At 29.7% G+C, this 19987-nt stretch overlaps 1 protein-coding gene across 1 annotated transcript in view; it reads right to left on the bottom strand.

Moving 5' to 3' along the window:
- LOC111628903 (reelin-like) overlaps window positions 1-19987 on the bottom strand; it is a 283387-nt gene that overhangs the window by 171797 nt on the left and 91603 nt on the right. The window contains exons 22-26 of the mRNA XM_023372760.1: window positions 15236-15397; window positions 5559-5798; window positions 3754-3769; window positions 1707-1876; window positions 1109-1246 (exon numbers count right to left, since the gene is read on the bottom strand). Of these exons, the coding sequence (XP_023228528.1) occupies window positions 1109-1246; window positions 1707-1876; window positions 3754-3769; window positions 5559-5798; window positions 15236-15397 (726 nt within the window). The remainder of the gene's footprint in view (window positions 1-1108; window positions 1247-1706; window positions 1877-3753; window positions 3770-5558; window positions 5799-15235; window positions 15398-19987) is intronic.

The raw sequence follows: 19987 nt of genomic DNA, 5'->3' as shown, positions 1-19987 counted from the left end.
TATGTAAATTTCATAAGAATATTTGTCTTGAAAACATTTCAAATAAAAAGTTTTTGACTTTTTGAAGATGGTTTGGAAATTGTTATTGTATTGAAATTTGGAATTATTGTTCCTTTGTTTAGAAGAGGAATTTATATTTTTACTCTCATTTCTTAAATTGGCTTTTCTATTAATTTTTAGACCTAATGTATGTTTTATTTGAAATGTTTTCAAGACAAATATCCTTATGAAATTTACATATTTCTTAATTGTTGTTTAATATAAAAATTATAATTTTATTTTATTATTTATATAATGGCAAAATAATTGTAGTAATAGATAACTTTTAAGATATTTCAATTTTTAATATATCCTTTTATGTATTACTAGATAAAAATAAGATATATAATGTATAATAGATTAAAACAACAGTTATTATTTATATTATATTTGATAAAAATAACCACTCACTAAAAGATAAAAGTAAAATCTAGTTTTTTTCCCTTGAAATGAAAACTGTTTCTGTATAATTTGTTTCACTTTTATAATTTAAATATTTTTCTCATTTTCAATAATTACAAACAGGGTTATCAATTAAATCTTTCCAAAATTAAATGAATATTTCAATGATCATTACTGGATTCAATATTGTCAATTTAATGTCTAGATCAGTGATTCCTAAACTTCAATCCACCGCCCCCTTTCTTCCATAAAGTTATACCCAATGTACCAAACCCATTTTCTCCTGTGTGAGAAAGGATTGGAAATATTCTTAAGAAAACTTTTCTATGAATCTCACACTTTGTGCCCTTACCATACATTGTTCTCAACATCTGGAAACCATTAAATGCGATGTTTCCTCATATCAGTTTAACAGAAGAAAGGAAACGTCCTTCAGTGACCCCAATTTTTCCTTTGGTCACCGTTCAATACCCTGCCTCCAGTGCCCCCGTAAATTTACTCATTGCCCACAAGGGGGCGTTATTGCCCACTTTGAGAAACGCTGGTCTAGATAAACACCAATTTCTGAATTTGCATTTCTTTAACATTTATTATTAGGATTTATTTTTATGATGAAATTAATTATAAAATAACAAAAGAAAATAAAAATATATTCAGGATGACTTACAGACATGTTCCTTCTATACATCTGCCATGACCACTGCATAAATCAGGACACTGCAATCCAATATATAAATTATCTATTGCCCAAGTATCACCTTCTTCAAAATTTGTTTGAAAAAACCGAAATCTGGTAGAACTTGACCTTAATATACAGGAAAGAAATTGAATATCTTTTTATATACAGTATAGTCAACATGTATGGAATAAAGGGTTTCATATGTGTATAATTAATTTGTAAAAATGTGAATTATTAATTCTGTAACACAAAATACAGAACAAAACAACCTGTCTTTAAAGTAACAATGTTCATATTTCATTCAAATGTTGTTAATGGAAGGACTTAGGTTTTTGTTGTGTATTTTGTATTACAGAACAGTCCAGTTTGCAGAGAAGTTTTTCTATTTACTAATTCTGGTTATATTGAGACTAAACAGAATTTAATGATGAGACAATTATGATAATTTTGCCTACCATTAGTTAGAAGGCTTCTTCTAATCATCAATTCTGTTTGTTCTTGTCTGAATATAACCTGGTAAGAATCTAAAAGTTGTTATTGTCTAGAATAACTAAAATATATTTGTAAATATAAAAGTAATTCATACCATGTGGTAGATGGAAGATTTATTGTAACTCTTTTCCATTTTCTATGCTCAGATGGATCATAAACAGTTCCTTTTGTAAAAACACCATTACAACCACCAATAGATGGAAGACAAGGTTTATGAACTAATTGCCAATTCATTCCATGATTAGTTGAATATTCTAAATGAACCTAAATTATTTTTAAAATATTTTGATTAATTTAAAATATACATGCATTTAACAATAATTTATACTATACTATTTTCATATTTCTAGATGTTTAGTTTTTGTTAACTATCTTAATGAATATAACAAACATTGCAAAGCCCAATATGAATATAGAAACATTACCAAACGATTGCCTAAATAATCAGGCTATAACCCTGCTAATTTAATAATTAATATTAAGTAATTTGGTATTAGAGGTAGATGTTAGGCACCATCTCTTATCTAAATTAATAATTATAATTTTTAATAATTTATTAAATAATTTAGAACCATCTGGAAGAAAAGAACTGACTCAGGGTGGGGCATGAACTCACAACCTCTGCTTGTTATGCAATGTGCTTGTAAGTTGTGCCACCTGGACCTGTAAGGTTATATCTAAATTTAAATACATCTGGAAGCAAAGGCTTGCTTGAGGTCTGGGTGGTACAACTGACAAGCATACCACACAACAAGGAGAGTTTGTGTATTCATGCCCCACCCTGGGTCAGTTCTTTTCTTCCAAATGGTTCTAAATTATTTAATAAATTATAATTATTAATTTAGTTAAGAGATGGTGCCTAACGTCCACATCTAGTAGCAAATTACTTAATATTAATTATCGAATTAGTGGAGTTATAGCACAATTATTTAGGTGATCATTTGATAACGTTTTTATGTCTTAATAAATACAATATTTTAAACAAATTTAAATTTTTATTCTTCAAAAATGTTTTCAATTTTTACATAACGTTTAAGTTATGAAATTTAAAAATTAAATTTCTTCTACATATAAGAACTTATTAACTTAAAATATTCAATCATCAAGCATGATTGAAACAATTTGAGTAGTTTTATTCATTAAAAATACTATACTAATCAACAAAGCAATAATTAATATAAGTTTAAAAATACATGCTTATAAAATATAATAAATGAATTATTTGTAATTCAATTAAGTAATAAACTTTTTAAGAAGTAAAAATAATTTTTATTCTTAAATGTTTTTAGAATTAATTCATCTATTTTTAAACAATAATCATTTTTAATATTTTAAATACTCTACTATAATCTTTTATTCTCTTCTGTCATTAAGTATTCTGAAGATAAAATAAATACTGAAAACAGGAGTAAAAAATCAAAATAAATTTGAACTTTTAAAAGATTATTTAAATATGTGATTGATTTAACTATATAGCTAATAAAATATTTTCATTTCTAGTATATACAGTCAAGCACCATTTATATATCTCTTAAGAGACTAGACCAAAAAAACAAATAATTAAAATTTAAGACAAGATGCACCACAATATGAGAGAACTAATAGTTTTCATGACAAACTCATTATTACAATTTTTAAATTAATTATTTGAGGTTTATGTTTTATATTCTATTATCAAAAAGCAATATCTTTTTACTGGACATTTTCTTTTTAATTTGTAATGACAGTTCACTAGTTGAATAGACATAATTTATGTACATAATTAACAGCAATCAATTCTAAAGTGATTTTTGTCTATTCAATAGTCAAATGACCACTGATAACGATTGAAAAATTGCTCTCTATAAACCTTTTTTATTTTTATTTTAATTTTTAGAATATTTATTAAGAGCTATTATAAAGTTCTTAAAATTTTGAATATTTATTAANAATGATTTAGACAAGTGTCTCACTGTGCAACTAGCTTAAGAAATCTGGTGTCATAGAAGGAAACTGACTGCACCTCAAGCAACAATTCTCAGGGATCAATCTGAAAAATTTTAAAATATAGCCACAATTTCACTAGTTTTTAATTTTTTTCACCACTTCAAATTATTTATTGCCACCAGTTTTACTTACTAATTAATGAAGGTATTGGAAGCCTTATCAGTTTGGCATCTGGAAAGCAAAAGTGATATATTAAACTGTCACTTACAAAGAGAAGGTCAAACATTTGGGTCTCCAATTTGAACAAAAGTTGATGAGCACACAGCCTTAAAACACAAACAGCTCCTTGTCCAATAATAGGACCCACTATTCAAACATTTCGAAAAATGGGGTTCTGAAAATTTAGTGTTTAATTTATAAGTCTTTGGAAGTTTCATATCCAAGAGCAGCAATAGCCAAATGAATAAGACACTAGGTACTGGAGGTAGACAACGTAGGTTTGAACCTTTAAAATTTTAGTTTAGTTCTTTTTTATGTGTAACATTATTATTTTACCACATTATTATTACTGTTATTATTCCTCATGTTTAAAGCTCACAAAACATTAAAAAATGAGATTAAGAATTGTGATGTCATTTCCTATTTATGGAAAACATGCCCCTGTAGATTTAACTCTTATGTTATTAAATAAAATTTTCTTCATATTTTATTTCAGATATGGCTGTATTGTGACATTTGAAGTGTAACAAACATAAGTGCATGAGGAAATTGTCCATAATATTAACAATTAAAAAAATAAAATACTATGACTAAAATAAAATGCTAAGCTATCTATTTTCATATCATTTGTCTTTTTCATTCATGTGCACCAACATCTTAAGCTTATTTACTTGTCAGGACATATGTAAAATATGTGAAAATAAATATGAAAAAAAATAGAAATTTTATTTAATGACACAACAGTTAAATCTACAGAGACTTTGTTTTTGTTAAACAGGAAATGACATCATGTTTTTTAAATCTCTTGTTTTATAAGCTTTAAACATGAGGAATAATATTAGTAATAATAATGCTAATGACACAGTAAAATAATAAAATAATTTTGTCACACATAAAAAAAAATAATAATAAAATCATGAATACTCAAACCTACATTGTCCAGCTCCAGTACCTAGTATCTTATTCACTCAGCTGTTGCTGTTCTGGGATGTGAAACTTCCAAAGACTTTTAAGCTAAAAACTAAATTTTTAGAAGCCCAATTTTTGGAAACACTTGAGAAGTGGATCCTATTATTTGGACAACAAGCTGCTTGTGTTTAATGCTATGTACTCACTAAATTTCCTTCTAGAGATCCAAATGTCTGACTCTCTCCTTGTTAGCAATAGGAATCATTTTTGAATAATTCCTAATAATATATTTGATCACAATGTTTAAATAGTATTTCACAGGTTGTGTTATGTCAAAATTTTTGTTTTTGTTTACTGAAAAAAGATCAAAATTAAAAAAAAAGTCATCCCAGAAAATTCCACAAATTTTCTGTCAGTCAATAAAAAAATAATCTGGAAATGCTGGGTGGCATTGCACAAAACTTCCTTTGGTTCTCAATGTCACTTCCTACTTTTCTGCCCAAAACTTGCCATTTGACATCATAAAATTGCTAGGTGTGTGAGACACAGGACACCTATTGTATGGAAGCTCAACATCTTGCTGTTTTTCCTAAAGTGTGATTTGTGATTCAATTTCATGCTAAATGTTGAAGCAAATTGACTAAGGTTTTTATCGCCACTTGCTATCACCAGTATTATATTTTTAATAAATTTATGATTAATTCTATTTGATAATTTTCTAGAAGTGGCATCAATATAACCAATAGAACATAAAGCATTGGAATGCGTTAAAATTAAAGTGTACTGTATTAATATAGTTTAAAAATTATACATAAAAAAATTTTAAAATAAAACAACCTAAAAGAATGCTTATAAATATAAAATTAAAACAAACTGTAAAATAAATGAATACCTTAAAGATTTTCCATCAGATTTGCAATGATGTTTCACAGCTCCAAAATTGTATCTAATTGATTCATTTATTGCTTTTGAATCACTAAAATTCAAACTTATAACATTATCCAAAGAATTGGAAATAACAATATCATCTATTGCCCACACATCGTTTCCATCTCCAGAATGATAAGGTTGCCAAAAAAGAAAATAACAAGAATTTTTTCGAGCAAATTCAGGCAAAGGAAATGATAAATGCCTATAAATAAATTAATAATACTATTAATTTATAAGAACTAAAGATAAAATTATATATATTTACAAAATTATTTTATTTTAAAATTAATAAAGACTATCTGATAATTTAAATACAGTTTAGTTTTAATTTCAAAAAAATTTCAGAATTATTTAATTTTTCCAGAAATTTTGGTTAGTAAAACAGACCATGTATATTTTCTTATTATAAATATTAGAAATATTTTCCTATTTTTATTTTCAATTAAAAATAATAAACAAATTGATCCAAAAAATATAATAATAAAACAAGTTTTAATATACAATATAATATTTTTATAAAGTTTCGTGCTTTTGATCTGGAATAATTCTGTTAATGTAATCCAGATTGGCCAATTTCATAGACTTATCACTTCTTGTAGGGTAATTAACAAAAGGGAATCAGAGACCAGTAGGTATACACTTTATTGATATCAGAAATACATTTTGGACACATGGTCCCTCATCAATCCAATCAGGGTAAAAGATTCCATGATGATCTTGATAAATAAGTTATGAATATATTGTTGGAAAATTCTCTAAGTTAGCCTTCCCCTGATGATTGGATTGATGAAGAACAATATATCCAAAATGCATTTTTGATATCAATAAAGCATGCATATACCTTTGTACTTGGTCTCTAATTCTCTTATGGTGATTACCCTACAAGATGTGACTAGTTTGTGAAATTGTCCAATCCTGGGCTACAGTAACAAAAGTAAAAATATATAAATATATATATATATATATATATATACAGTAGAGCGTCGTTTATCCAAAAGCCAGTTATCTGAAATGTCAGTTAACCGAAAGCATTCCAGTCGGCAAATTTAAATTTTCGCTAGTGCTGTGGCACTGCAATCTTTGGCTATATCTTGGGCTACTCCAGTATTTTTTTTGTTGCTGTGTGTATTTTAGCTGGCAGCACTGGTACTTTTGTGTGATGTTTTTCTGAGGACTGTGTGTCGTGCTGAATCAAATGTTTTTGATACTAGATCAACTTCTAAACTATATATTTTTTTTGTTTTTGTATTTTTCAATATATTTATTTTGTTTATAAAAACTAAAAAAATAATTTTTAATGATACAATAGCCACGATTATTATTTTTATAAGTTTACATTAGGCTTAACATCGACGAAAATTCAACGCGAAGCGACACACAATGGAGAAAAATTTCAACATGGGATAGGTTAATATATTTTTTCGTACATAATCGGTTATCCGAAAAATAAGTTATCCGAATAACCTCAGTCCCNTTCAATATATTTATTTTGTTTATAAAAACTAAAAAAATAATTTTTAATGATACAATAGCCACGATTATTATTTTTATAAGTTTACATTAGGCTTAACATCGACGAAAATTCAACGCGAAGCGACACACAATGGAGAAAAATTTCAACATGGGATAGGTTAATATATTTTTTCGTACATAATCGGTTATCCGAAAAATAAGTTATCCGAATAACCTCAGTCCCCAATTGATTCAGATAAATGACTCTCAACTGTAATATTTATCTACATTCCATAAACTTCTTATTTACTTAATCAAAAAAAAAACTAGATATTTATATAATATTAATTATTCAAGCCATAGCAGTAATTCACATCAAATTTATAAGTAATTACAAGGTAATTATTTAAGGTAATTAGAAGTAAATTTAAAAGAATATAAATAAAGTATCAGATGTGAGATCCATGAGTTTTGGGGGGTTGTTTTAACCCATTTTATTAAAATAATTCTATGTAAACATCCACTGATAGAAAAACTATCGAATAGTTTTGGATTGGATGTCACCCCGATTGGCAGTAATCAGATGGGAAAGTTGACACATAGGTGTCAGAAAAATGCATTGTCATCGTCAACATGGGTGAGCACATGACATCTTTCCATGACAAGTGAATAAAAGCTTGAACCCTCGGAAGTTCAGGGTGATCAAACTGGAAGTTATACTTGGTAACTGTGTGCAATCCGTCTCCCGGACCTCCATACAACAGACCTGATCCAATGAGAGGACAGGGCACCGGTTGGAAGACAGATCACGGCTTCGGACTTCCATGCAGTTTGCCATATCAACAAGGACTATGATTCCTATGAAATTATCAATGCATACTGTTCATTTCCTCATAGAGGTATTTTTGTTAGCAATTAGTGAACTCTCTCCCCTGCAATGAGAATAGGCTTAGCTAAGAGCTGCCATTTTGTATATTTAGTATTTAATCGCATCTAACCTCCTGCATGTTAACCTTAGATCTTAATAAATGCTTTGTTTAATTGTTAAACCTGTCTCCTGTCTATCCAAGGACACCTGTTGACTTGCTCATGACCTTCTCCAGTCGAGTTTGCCCTCCTTTAGCCATCCGACAACACAGAGATCGGGCTTTACCAGCCCATGCAAAGTAAGTGGTCATTAGAGATTGACCCAGTGGTCCCCTGATTATCTTACATAACTTGTACAAAACCAGGACTTGTAAAAAAACATTTTAACTTTTAGCAAGTTTCCAAGAAAATTTGCTGTTTGTTTATATAAAATATATTTCAATAATCAAAAATTTTTGATTATTCTATCCCGGTGTAGTGCAGTGCCGATTTAATTATATTTCAATAATGGATAAAACACAAAATTCTTAAAATAAACTTAAAAATCCACTTTATTTAGTTCACTAATACTTAATATAAATCAGTGATTGCCAACAAATTTTCAAGTTCATTAAAAATATATATGGCTTCTAAATTTCAAAAACTTGAATTGTCACACGTCTACACTTTTGAAGTTGTTTATATTCAAATCTATTCATCTTCAATGTTTGAGAATATTTTCTGCTCTTTTATTCGTTAATACTGAAGATTTATGGGGGCGTTTTTTTCAACCTCCAATGATCCATAAAAAAAAGACAAGTGTAAATAACAAAATGAATTTATTACCAAAAGTTAGGTACAAACATGGTTACTGTTTGACATAACCACCATGAAGATTGAGACATTTGTCATATCTATGGATGAGCTTTGAAATCCTCTCTTCATAAAATGTTACTGCCAGTGAATTGAGATGGCCTTAACAATGTTTTGAAGATTGTCATTAGTCTCAAACCTCTGCCCTCCTAGCCACATTTTCAGTTTAGGAAAGAGGTGGAATTCTTCACACATTAAAAAGTTCCAAGCTGGGTGGAAGTTTTTACCACCTTTAAATACTCAGTGTATAGCCCTGATTTAGCACCAAGCGACTTCGACCTCTTTCCTAAACAGAAAAAATTTCAGGCAGAGTTCGGGAATAATGATGATCTTCAAAATAATGTTAGGGCCCATCTCAAGTTATTGGTGGCAATATTCTATGACAAGGGGATGGAAAAGCTCGTCCACAGATATGACAAATGCCTCAATCTTCATGGTGGTTATGTCGAATAGTAACCATGTTTGTACCTAACTTTCGGTAATAAATTTATTTTGTTACTTACACTTGTCTTTTTCTTATGGACCATCAGAGGTTGAAAAAAAACAGCCTATGTAATAAGAAAAACTTAGTTTCAAATAGTGGTGTGCCGTCATTGGAAGCAGTGGATGCACCACTTCCCTTGTATTTTCTAAAAAATAAATATATATTAATTTTAATTATATGAAAATAATCGCACAATATTTTATTATAACTGCATTATATATCTTATTACAAATTTCTATACTACACGTGAAAAAAAATAAGATTTCTATTGTATATTCAAATACTAGTGGTGGAGTGGAAGCGCTGTATTGTCAGCATCCAAAAAGCCAGATTTGCGCATGCACTTTACAGAGCACCAACCTCACCCAGTTTAGCTGGTGGAAGCCTAGGACCTTGGGTGGATGCTACACGTATACCGCATCCAATTCTATCCAGGGCTGGTTCTGGGCTGTTAGCCGCATGCCTGCTAGATATTTGGCTGCCCTCGCCCAATTACATGAATGAGTAGATTTATAACTTAACCCAACCGATAAGAATTTACTGGTATGTTTTTATGATAGTTCTTTATAGTCGACAGGAGTTTAAAAAAATCCATTAAAACATTTGATATTTTTATTCCGCTCGACGATTTTATATTATTCATGGATTTCAATGTTAAACCAATGATATTACAATTTCATATATCCCATCTTTAAGGGAATGTAGAAAAAAAACGTGTACAATTCTTGTATAATGTTAAAAATTAACTGTTACTTTGACAGCATCATTTACAACTAAATTTAATGAATGAGAGAGATGCATGAGGTACAGAAAAAGCTCTAGAATTTATTTTCCTTACATTTACGATTTATGTATCCGTTTGTCATAAAAATTTGTCTTTCCAATTTTTTCCAAGACTACAAATATTTGAGTACAAAGTAACTGGTTTCGACTTATTTCTACTTAAGAAGTTGTGAGGGTCAGAAAGTTCATGTTATAAACTTTAAATTTTTTATAAATTTTAATTCAACTTTAAATGCAACTTTATAAAGACAGAATGAGTTATAAAAGGATTAAAAGAGAAAAGGGAAACATAAAATCAATAAAATCTGGTTAAACCTCGATTCCCATGAGTTGGGTTCCTTGTTGAGATGAATACATCTCTGTGTCACACGTCACCTCATTGGTCCAAGGAGATCGTCATCCCTGACGAAATCGGGGAAAGACCCGAAAAGAGGACTTCATATAAAAAGGACGGGTATGATGAGTAAGGGGGTGGAAGTTATTATTTGAGTGTGTGTGTGTGTGTGTGTGTGTGTGCGCCATGCCGAGATTTTCTTCGAGAGACTGTTCCTGTTCGTCAACCAACACCTCCTCCTCCCCTACTGAACGCAAAGATATCAACAATTCACCTATTTAACTTCGAAGAGAACTGTGGGACTTTATTGCTGTTACTCAAACAACAGAATAATATAAGGTATTTACATGCCCACACACTATTGTACTCTCTCTCTCTCCACGTAAACTAATTGTGAACTCGATTGTAACTAGAAACCGGAAATGATCTAATGAGATCAATGCTGAACGCAATTCACGTAACATATATGTAGCCAATACTAACTTTGTAACTTAAATTCTGACGTATAACTAACGTAGATTTAATATAAATAAACGGTTATTTATGTTTAAACATCTTTGAATGCAGTTTCTTCCGTTCTTCTCTCCGTTCACTCCATTCCAGGCCCAAACTCATATGTAACTGCTCATGCGAACTTGTGATCTCTGTATTGACCTAAGGATACAGTGGTGTCATCCTGACGTGGTATCAAAGAGATACCAACCCAACGGTCACAAAGTAGTTAAATAATTAAGTGATTAGGGAATTAGGGACATAAACAAAACCCTGATGAAAGAGCCAAAATTTTACTTAAATAAAAGCTTAACCTAACCATCTCTAGCCGAGTACAGTGGAGACTGATTTCTTCGTATTATTAATGTAATAAAGACAGAAATTTTTCCAGTTCAATGAGTAACCGAAAAGTTGTAAATTTTGGAAATTTCCATGGACATCTGGTTCTAAAACAAATTAGTTAGAAAACAAATGACTTTTATGTTTAACATATTTAGATTTTTACAGCTATGGTGAGAAATGTTTAAAATCTACAACAGCCCCGTTGCGTCCTTTGAGATATACTAGTGATGCGACAAAAGAGGTATTTGACATTGACCGGTATTGGCACCCTTGGGATTTGGCAGTCCGCGTGTATGCACGCTCTGCAACTGTCTTCGATTCCATCCATTAGCCACTTGTAGGGAGCTATTTGACTAAGTGCATTGTTTTAAGATTTAAAAAGTAAAGAATATTTTATATTTTTATGTACGGTTTTTTACAAAGCTATATTTAATTATAATTTTCTTTAAAAGTATATTCATACAATTGAAGAATATTTTGTACCAGGTATGTACCGGTACATCCACCACACATTTTATTTCACCAAGTATAAGTTTTTATTATTTTATTTTTAATTGTAGCCCTTATATTGTGGCTAGCAATTCGGAATGTAATTGTGATATTAAAAATAAATTTAGAAAAGTCTATGGTTTTTACTGGCTTATCAAATAAATGATACAAATGGACCCTAGACCATCACTGACGTGCAATTGACTGATTGCCCCTGGATGTCGGCTTCTTACAGAAACACAGCTTCCCTATCATCAAATGTCATGGCAAGCCACTGATTTCAAAAAATATTTTATCTTATTAAATTGAATTTTCAGACTTNATAAAATCAATAAAATCTGGTTAAACCTCGATTCCCATGAGTTGGGTTCCTTGTTGAGATGAATACATCTCTGTGTCACACGTCACCTCATTGGTCCAAGGAGATCGTCATCCCTGACGAAATCGGGGAAAGACCCGAAAAGAGGACTTCATATAAAAAGGACGGGTATGATGAGTAAGGGGGTGGAAGTTATTATTTGAGTGTGTGTGTGTGTGTGTGTGTGTGTGCGCCATGCCGAGATTTTCTTCGAGAGACTGTTCCTGTTCGTCAACCAACACCTCCTCCTCCCCTACTGAACGCAAAGATATCAACAATTCACCTATTTAACTTCGAAGAGAACTGTGGGACTTTATTGCTGTTACTCAAACAACAGAATAATATAAGGTATTTACATGCCCACACACTATTGTACTCTCTCTCTCTCCACGTAAACTAATTGTGAACTCGATTGTAACTAGAAACCGGAAATGATCTAATGAGATCAATGCTGAACGCAATTCACGTAACATATATGTAGCCAATACTAACTTTGTAACTTAAATTCTGACGTATAACTAACGTAGATTTAATATAAATAAACGGTTATTTATGTTTAAACATCTTTGAATGCAGTTTCTTCCGTTCTTCTCTCCGTTCACTCCATTCCAGGCCCAAACTCATATGTAACTGCTCATGCGAACTTGTGATCTCTGTATTGACCTAAGGATACAGTGGTGTCATCCTGACGTGGTATCAAAGAGATACCAACCCAACGGTCACAAAGTAGTTAAATAATTAAGTGATTAGGGAATTAGGGACATAAACAAAACCCTGATGAAAGAGCCAAAATTTTACTTAAATAAAAGCTTAACCTAACCATCTCTAGCCGAGTACAGTGGAGACTGATTTCTTCGTATTATTAATGTAATAAAGACAGAAATTTTTCCAGTTCAATGAGTAACCGAAAAGTTGTAAATTTTGGAAATTTCCATGGACATCTGGTTCTAAAACAAATTAGTTAGAAAACAAATGACTTTTATGTTTAACATATTTAGATTTTTACAGCTATGGTGAGAAATGTTTAAAATCTACAACAGCCCCGTCGCGTCCTTTGAGATATACTAGTGATGCGACAAAAGAGGTATTTGACATTGACCGGTATTGGCACCCTTGGGATTTGGCAGTCCGCGTGTATGCACGCTCTGCAACCGGCATCGATTCCATCCATTAGCCACTTGTAGGGAGCTATTTGACTAAGTGCATTGTTTTAAGATTTAAAAAGTAAAGAATATTTTATATTTTTATGTACATTTCTTTACAAAGCTATATTTAATTATAATTTTCTTTAAAAGTATATTCATACAATTGAAGAATATTTTGTACCAGGTATGTACCGGTACATCCACCACACATTTTATTTCACCAAGTATAAGTTTTTATTATTTTATTTTTAATTGTAGCCCTTATATTGTGGCTAGCAATTCGGAATGTAATTGTGATATTAAAAATAAATTTAGAAAAGTCTATGGTTTTTACTGGCTTATCAAATAAATGATACAAATGGACCCTAGACCATCACTGACGTGCAATTGACTGATTGCCCCTGGATGTCGGCTTCTTACAGAAACACAGCTTCCCTATCATCAAATGTCATGGCAAGCCACTGATTTCAAAAAATATTTTATCTTATTAAATTGAATTTTCAGACTTCTTGAACTTTTCATGTATTATTATCTATAAAATAGCATTTAAACTTGGCACAATATTCAAAAAGATGAGAAAAAATGATTAATTCCGGAAACCAAATTAAATTTTATTCAAAAGTGTTTTTTTCTTTTACAAGCTCTTCATCAGCTTGATTCTTACAAAAAATCATCATCAACCTAATGCATTTAATAATTTTCAGAGCTGGTGATGTTCTTATAAAAAACGAAAATGTAAGCATTTTAAATTGGTCTTGCAGATAAGTGAGCTTTCTATTATAAACGTTTTATGTTCACATCTAAGACCTTCCTTGGGTATTTTATTTTAAAAATCAAATCTTTCTGATAACAATATTTTAGATAGAATGTGTAAAAGATTCTCTTGTGTTCAAATTCAAAATTTTTTAACCATCCAATAGGGTGTGCTTATTTATAGTCTATATGTTGCTCCTACAATAATGAATCGAATATGGCCTGTCATGAATAGGAGATTTAATCCATCTTTGAATTTGATTCATGGAGACAACATGTAGCTTATAAATAAACACACATCCTTGAATGCTTAAAAAAATTTAAATGTGAACACATTGGAAAATCTACACATTCTATTCTAGAATATTATTACCAGGAAAATTTGATTTTCAAAGAGGATCTTAAAAGTAGACCAAAAATGTTCATAACAGAAATCGCACATCTTCAAGACCAATTTAATCTTTATTTGTTCATTTTCACTTCTCGCCTTGTTATTAGAAGATTAATTTATTTGAACAAAAATGTTTATAAACAAAATTAAATTTGGTTTCTAGAATTAAACATTTTTTGTATCATTACAGATTTAATGGACTTCAGATTTAACAGACAAAATTTCTGGTCTGCATGTTATATGTGCAAATTAGCACCCTATTAACTTTAAAATGTTTTTCTATATGTAATTAATTAAATTAACAAGTGTTTTTTTCAAATCCAAGAGTCACCACTCTTAACGTCATGCCACAAAGGAGTGTCTCAATATATCATTATCCACAGATAAATAAATAGGAAACTTTTTGTCTTTTTGCAAAATTTAAATTCTGTTTTATTCTTAAGAACATTATTTATCTGTTTAGTTAAATACAAATAAATTATATTTTCCAAAAAATGTCTATTTATTTATTTAAATTTAGATTGTATACTTGTTTATTACAATCTCAGAACCATGGTGAGTACATAAGCAATGATACATATAGAAAACTTTTCATACATAATTTTAATTATATAAACATATCTACATAAGTAAAAATAGACAAACTAACTACTACTTTGTCAATTTTTTACATTGTGCATTTAAAAAACCTATTTTATTAAAACTTATAATGAATTTTAAGTTTTAACAGGCACAATCACCCAAATTAATCCATTAAATCAAGTTTTTATTGTATCTGTTTATTCTGTTATAATGTTATTGTTATTTCTGTTACATGTATTCTGAAGTTGTTTGTGACAAGAAAATTAAGTAAGATAAATTCTAAAAATTAAATTACATAATTTTTAAAATTCAAACCTTGGCTCCTGAAATTTAGCAAAATCTAATACTTCTATTAGATCCCATGTGAGTTTTCCATTACAGGAAGAATGAATATAAATTGCTTCTGCGGGATTATTTGGAGTAGAACAAACACTGCTGAATGATGGGCTTCCTACACGAATGGTAAATTGCAAAAACCTAGAAAATAAAATTAAACTGTAAATAAAGTAAAACAGAATAATATTTTTTAATTTCTGAACAATAGTTGTTTTATGATCATGTAAACAAAGAGAAAAATTTACTAACAATTTATGTTGCTATAAATTTGCTGCATGATTACAAAAGAAAATGAAGAAATTAAGGAAAATTCAAATCATGCTAAAAACTGTCTATTACTTTGTTCTGAAAAATCAGATTCAGTTTTTTCTAATAAAATTATCAAATGACAAATTTATTTTATTAGTTTAATTTCAATTTCAAAGTGAAATTTTATATACAAATATAAAATAAAACATGTCAAATGTTTGTAATCATTATCTATAAAGACTGGTATCAATTTTTATTTTATATAGTCAGTTTAATATATATAGTCAAACTTCAATTTGGCACCATTCTTTGTTTTCTTCTCAAATTGACTCTAAATCGACTGTGGTGCTAAAATGAAAGACTTCAAACAATGTAACAATATGATATATCACATTAATTAATCATAATTTATTCATGAAAATGTCATTTACAATGCAAAATTGTACATTTTAGTAATTCAGAAACTGAAGGATTCTCACCATAAAAATCTCTAGAGAAAAAAAGCAAGCATCATGTTTAATTAATGCAAATGTTTTTGATCACTTTAAATGATCATCATCAGGCAACTGAAAATTGAATACAACAAAATAGAATGTATAAAATTATGAAATAATGAATAATATTCAAAATTTTAAAATCATAAAATATTTCTTTAAAATTGGATACATATTAAGAATTTAAATAATGGATCCAAAATTTTTATACTTTTAGTGAAAACCTTGTAGCATTTTCACTACTATTGCTTTACTTTCGTCACTGTGCATGATAAAAATGAATGAGATGAGATCGTAACAAAACTGAGTTTATTATCTTCCTCATTTATATGGTACATGTCTCGACGATGTGGCTAACAAAAGAATAACTGCTAATGGTCTTACTGGGTGAGTTTGAACTTGTTCCAGGAAGTGATAACTCTTACCACTCAGGATTTGTTGCTTGTTTTTCACAATGGTTGAGATATGAAGGGTGGTATTCATCACAACCTCTTCTCTTCACATTTTGAATGCAATTAAGAGACCATTTCTTGTGAAATACAGCACTCCTCTAACAACTTTCAATGCAGATTTCTGGATAATCATCCAGCAATACAAACCATAAAATACCATTAAAAAAAAAAATCGAATAATGTGTGACCTGCTGAAGAATTCTAAATACTGCCAGGACCCAAGTTCTAGATATGGAATTTACAGAATCCAGGTCATTAATATCCTCTTCTCTAAGGAGTTGTCATGTATAAGTTGCATACTCATGTCCCTCCAAAACAAAACAAAAAAAAAATACAGGAACACACAATTTTTGCAGAGGAGATTTATGTATATAACATACATATCTATCTAGATTCACCAGTGTAAATGATATACAGATTTTTTGAGACAAAGCCAAGCTTTTAAAACACCTTACCAACTCCAAGTTTTCCAAATGAGCAAAATCTACAGAATCACATTTTGAAGAGCTCTTGTATTAACTATAAAAGCATTTCTTCTATTTCTAATGCCTGGAAATGGACATTAAACTCTAAAATATAAAGAATTTGGATCCATTATTTACATTGTTTATATGTATCTGATTTTAAAGTTGTTTCATTTTATTATTTTTGTTGTTTAAATTTAAATATTGTTCTTCATTTTGTAATTTTATATGTTCTATTTTGTTGTATTAACCTCATATGTTAATGTTAATTTTTTTAATAACAACAATGCCTAATGTAACAAATTAGAAACAGACTATTTCAATGTAAAGTAACAGATTTTTTTATTTTTATTTTTATAATTAATGTCCATTATGAAGGATGTTCTTTGTTAGTACAAAATTCAATGTTTTAGATAGAGTATCTAAAGCTATTTGAATTAATTAATACATTGAATTAATTTTTTTGGTGCTTGTTTATATACTTCATACAGTTCAAGATACCTTGCCAGCTCCATCATGTTTCTAATTTCCTGGTCTATGAATGCTCTATATGAAAAATCAGAGTATCAAAGTGATGTGATACTGCACCATTCTAATATTCTTTCAATCTTGTAATTTTATTCTATTATTGGCTTCTATATAGCATATTACAGACTTTTATTTCTATACAAATTTATATAATTCTATACAAGAAATCTATAGAAATTCTATACAAGTTTAATAAATATCTGAAAATGCTATTTATGTTATTTCAAAGTGCTATTTACAGACATCACATTTAAAAATTATTTACAAAAAGCATAAAAAGAAACAAAGTTTCAATAAACATATTTTAGAAGTTTATATAAATTTAGGTTTGTAAAATAAGATAAAAACTATTTGATTCCTTCAAATAAAAAATAGACTCAGATGTCCAATGCAAATATGTGATTTATTATATAAGTAAGGATTTACAGACACAGTGCACTCACCACAGAGTCCAAAGAATCTAAAAATAGTTTCCTCCATCATTTTGTTAATGGTGCCAACAGTGTGTAAGTTTTGTGATGCCTGCAGTAAAGAAGATGGAACCATGGAGATGTTCCTGCAGTATAGTTTTTCTACTTGAATGTTGCAGTTTGTATGATGACATGCATTTTTCCAGGTCTGGGAAGGTCTGCCATCTCCAAACATTCACTCCCAAACTTCTTGCACCATTTCAACTTGACACTCCACTTGAAACTTCTATGCCATATACATTCTACATGTGCTACAAAATGCCTACAGACTCTGTACCTTCCTTGTTTAGGAACCAGATTACAGTCCTTTGAATGTGCTTTAATCTATCCATGAACAGCCTAACTTCATGTTCCTTGCTCCTGCTCATTTCACACATCTCAAACAATACTGAACAATTAGACTGACTCACTCAATTACAGATAAGCTCTGTCCATCTGTTCAGTGGCACCCTACTCTCCCTCAAATCATCAGTCTATGTTTCATTTGAAGGAATCATAAATAGGAAAAAAAATTATTTTGTATTTGTGATCAAGAATCTAAGGATAGTCAATTAAACCAAAATAGTTTTAATACTGTATCTTAATATATTTACAGTAATAAAATATTGATTCTTTCATTTTTCAAAATAATATGGAAACTATATATCAGGGGTGGCCAACCTGCGGCTCTTTGAAGGATTATTTGTGGCTCTCGATAGATGTACCTGAGTTCCCTTTTCATTTTTGTGTTATTATATTTTTAAAAATTATTATCATTCCGTATGTGTTTCAAAATGTCTTTTAAATTACTAACAACAAATATAAAAGACTAAGTGCAACGTTGTAACAAATTTCATTTCCGTCCAAGTTAAGAATGATATGACTCATCAAAAACTGCGCGAACGAACATAAACAGTGGTGTAATCATCCGACTCCAGACCGATTTTGAATTTGTAAACTGTCATTGCAACGGACAGTTGACATTGTGCTCTGGAGGAAACAATTTGTATCACTCTTGCTACGGATACAATTTGTATTCTGGAATTTTTTGCATACCTTTTTAATACGTATTTAATTGCGGCTCGCGAAAAATTTTAAATTTTGAAAAATGGCTTGGACTATCAAGGAGCTTGGCCACCCTGGCTATATATGAAGACAGGATTTGCAATTTACAAATGTTTGAAATATACAATTGTAAAATATACAATAAAAACATTTTTAAAAAATTGCATTATATTTTTATAAACAAATCTATTACACTTTTTAAAATTTATGATTCAAAATTAGGTACAGCAAAGTTATCCTTTTATTTGTGAACTAGCTGTGCCCGCAATTTTGCCTGCGTGAAATTCAGTTTGTGATTATAACAGTATCAGTTATATGATATCTTTTAATTTATATGAATATTTTAGGAAAACACATAGGACAAAAGATAATCATTATTTTAAGCGACAACAAATAGGCAAATGTTCAGCACAAGTTCAGACATGTGCACTGTGTATCTCTCTGACCACGTGACTGTGCCGCATGGTTACCTATCTCGTATACATACGCGTCTTGCCCCTCACCATCCATTGACACCAAAAATATAATGCTTACCTAGATGATATCTTTTAATTTATATGAATGTTTAATGGAATAATATATAGCCTATGTCCACCCTGAAGGTCCATTCTAAATATTGGTGAAAAAATTTTTGAAATCAGACAAGTAGTTTCAGAGATTACCTCCTACATCCAAACTTACAAACTCCTGTTTATAATATTAGTATAGACTATACTTCAGTATAAATCTATGTATATTCTGTCTAAAGACCTTGTTTATTTAATAGAACTTATTGTGGTTGTTTGTAACAAGATATTTGTAAGTCCATGAATAAACGTTACAAATAGGAACACAGGAACAAAAATGTGTATATTTGAATATTCCTTTAATGCTCTTTGAACACAGTTCTTTTTTCTTGTTTTGTTACAAAGATCCCAACTTAATGGGTTTCTTTATCCTATTATCCTCACAGGGAAATAGGTTGCTTCCTATTATCGTACAAGTATATAATATACGCATGCGTAACACAAAACCTTGATAACCGACTTAA

The sequence above is a fragment of the Centruroides sculpturatus genome, unplaced genomic scaffold (assembly GCF_000671375.1).
Source record: "Centruroides sculpturatus isolate CEXI.00-Female unplaced genomic scaffold, Cexi_2.0 scaffold423, whole genome shotgun sequence".
Classification (NCBI taxonomy): Eukaryota; Metazoa; Arthropoda; class Arachnida; order Scorpiones; family Buthidae; genus Centruroides; species Centruroides sculpturatus.
The sequence above is the reverse complement of the archived record's forward strand: the minus strand, read 5'-3'. Positions and strand labels throughout refer to the sequence as shown.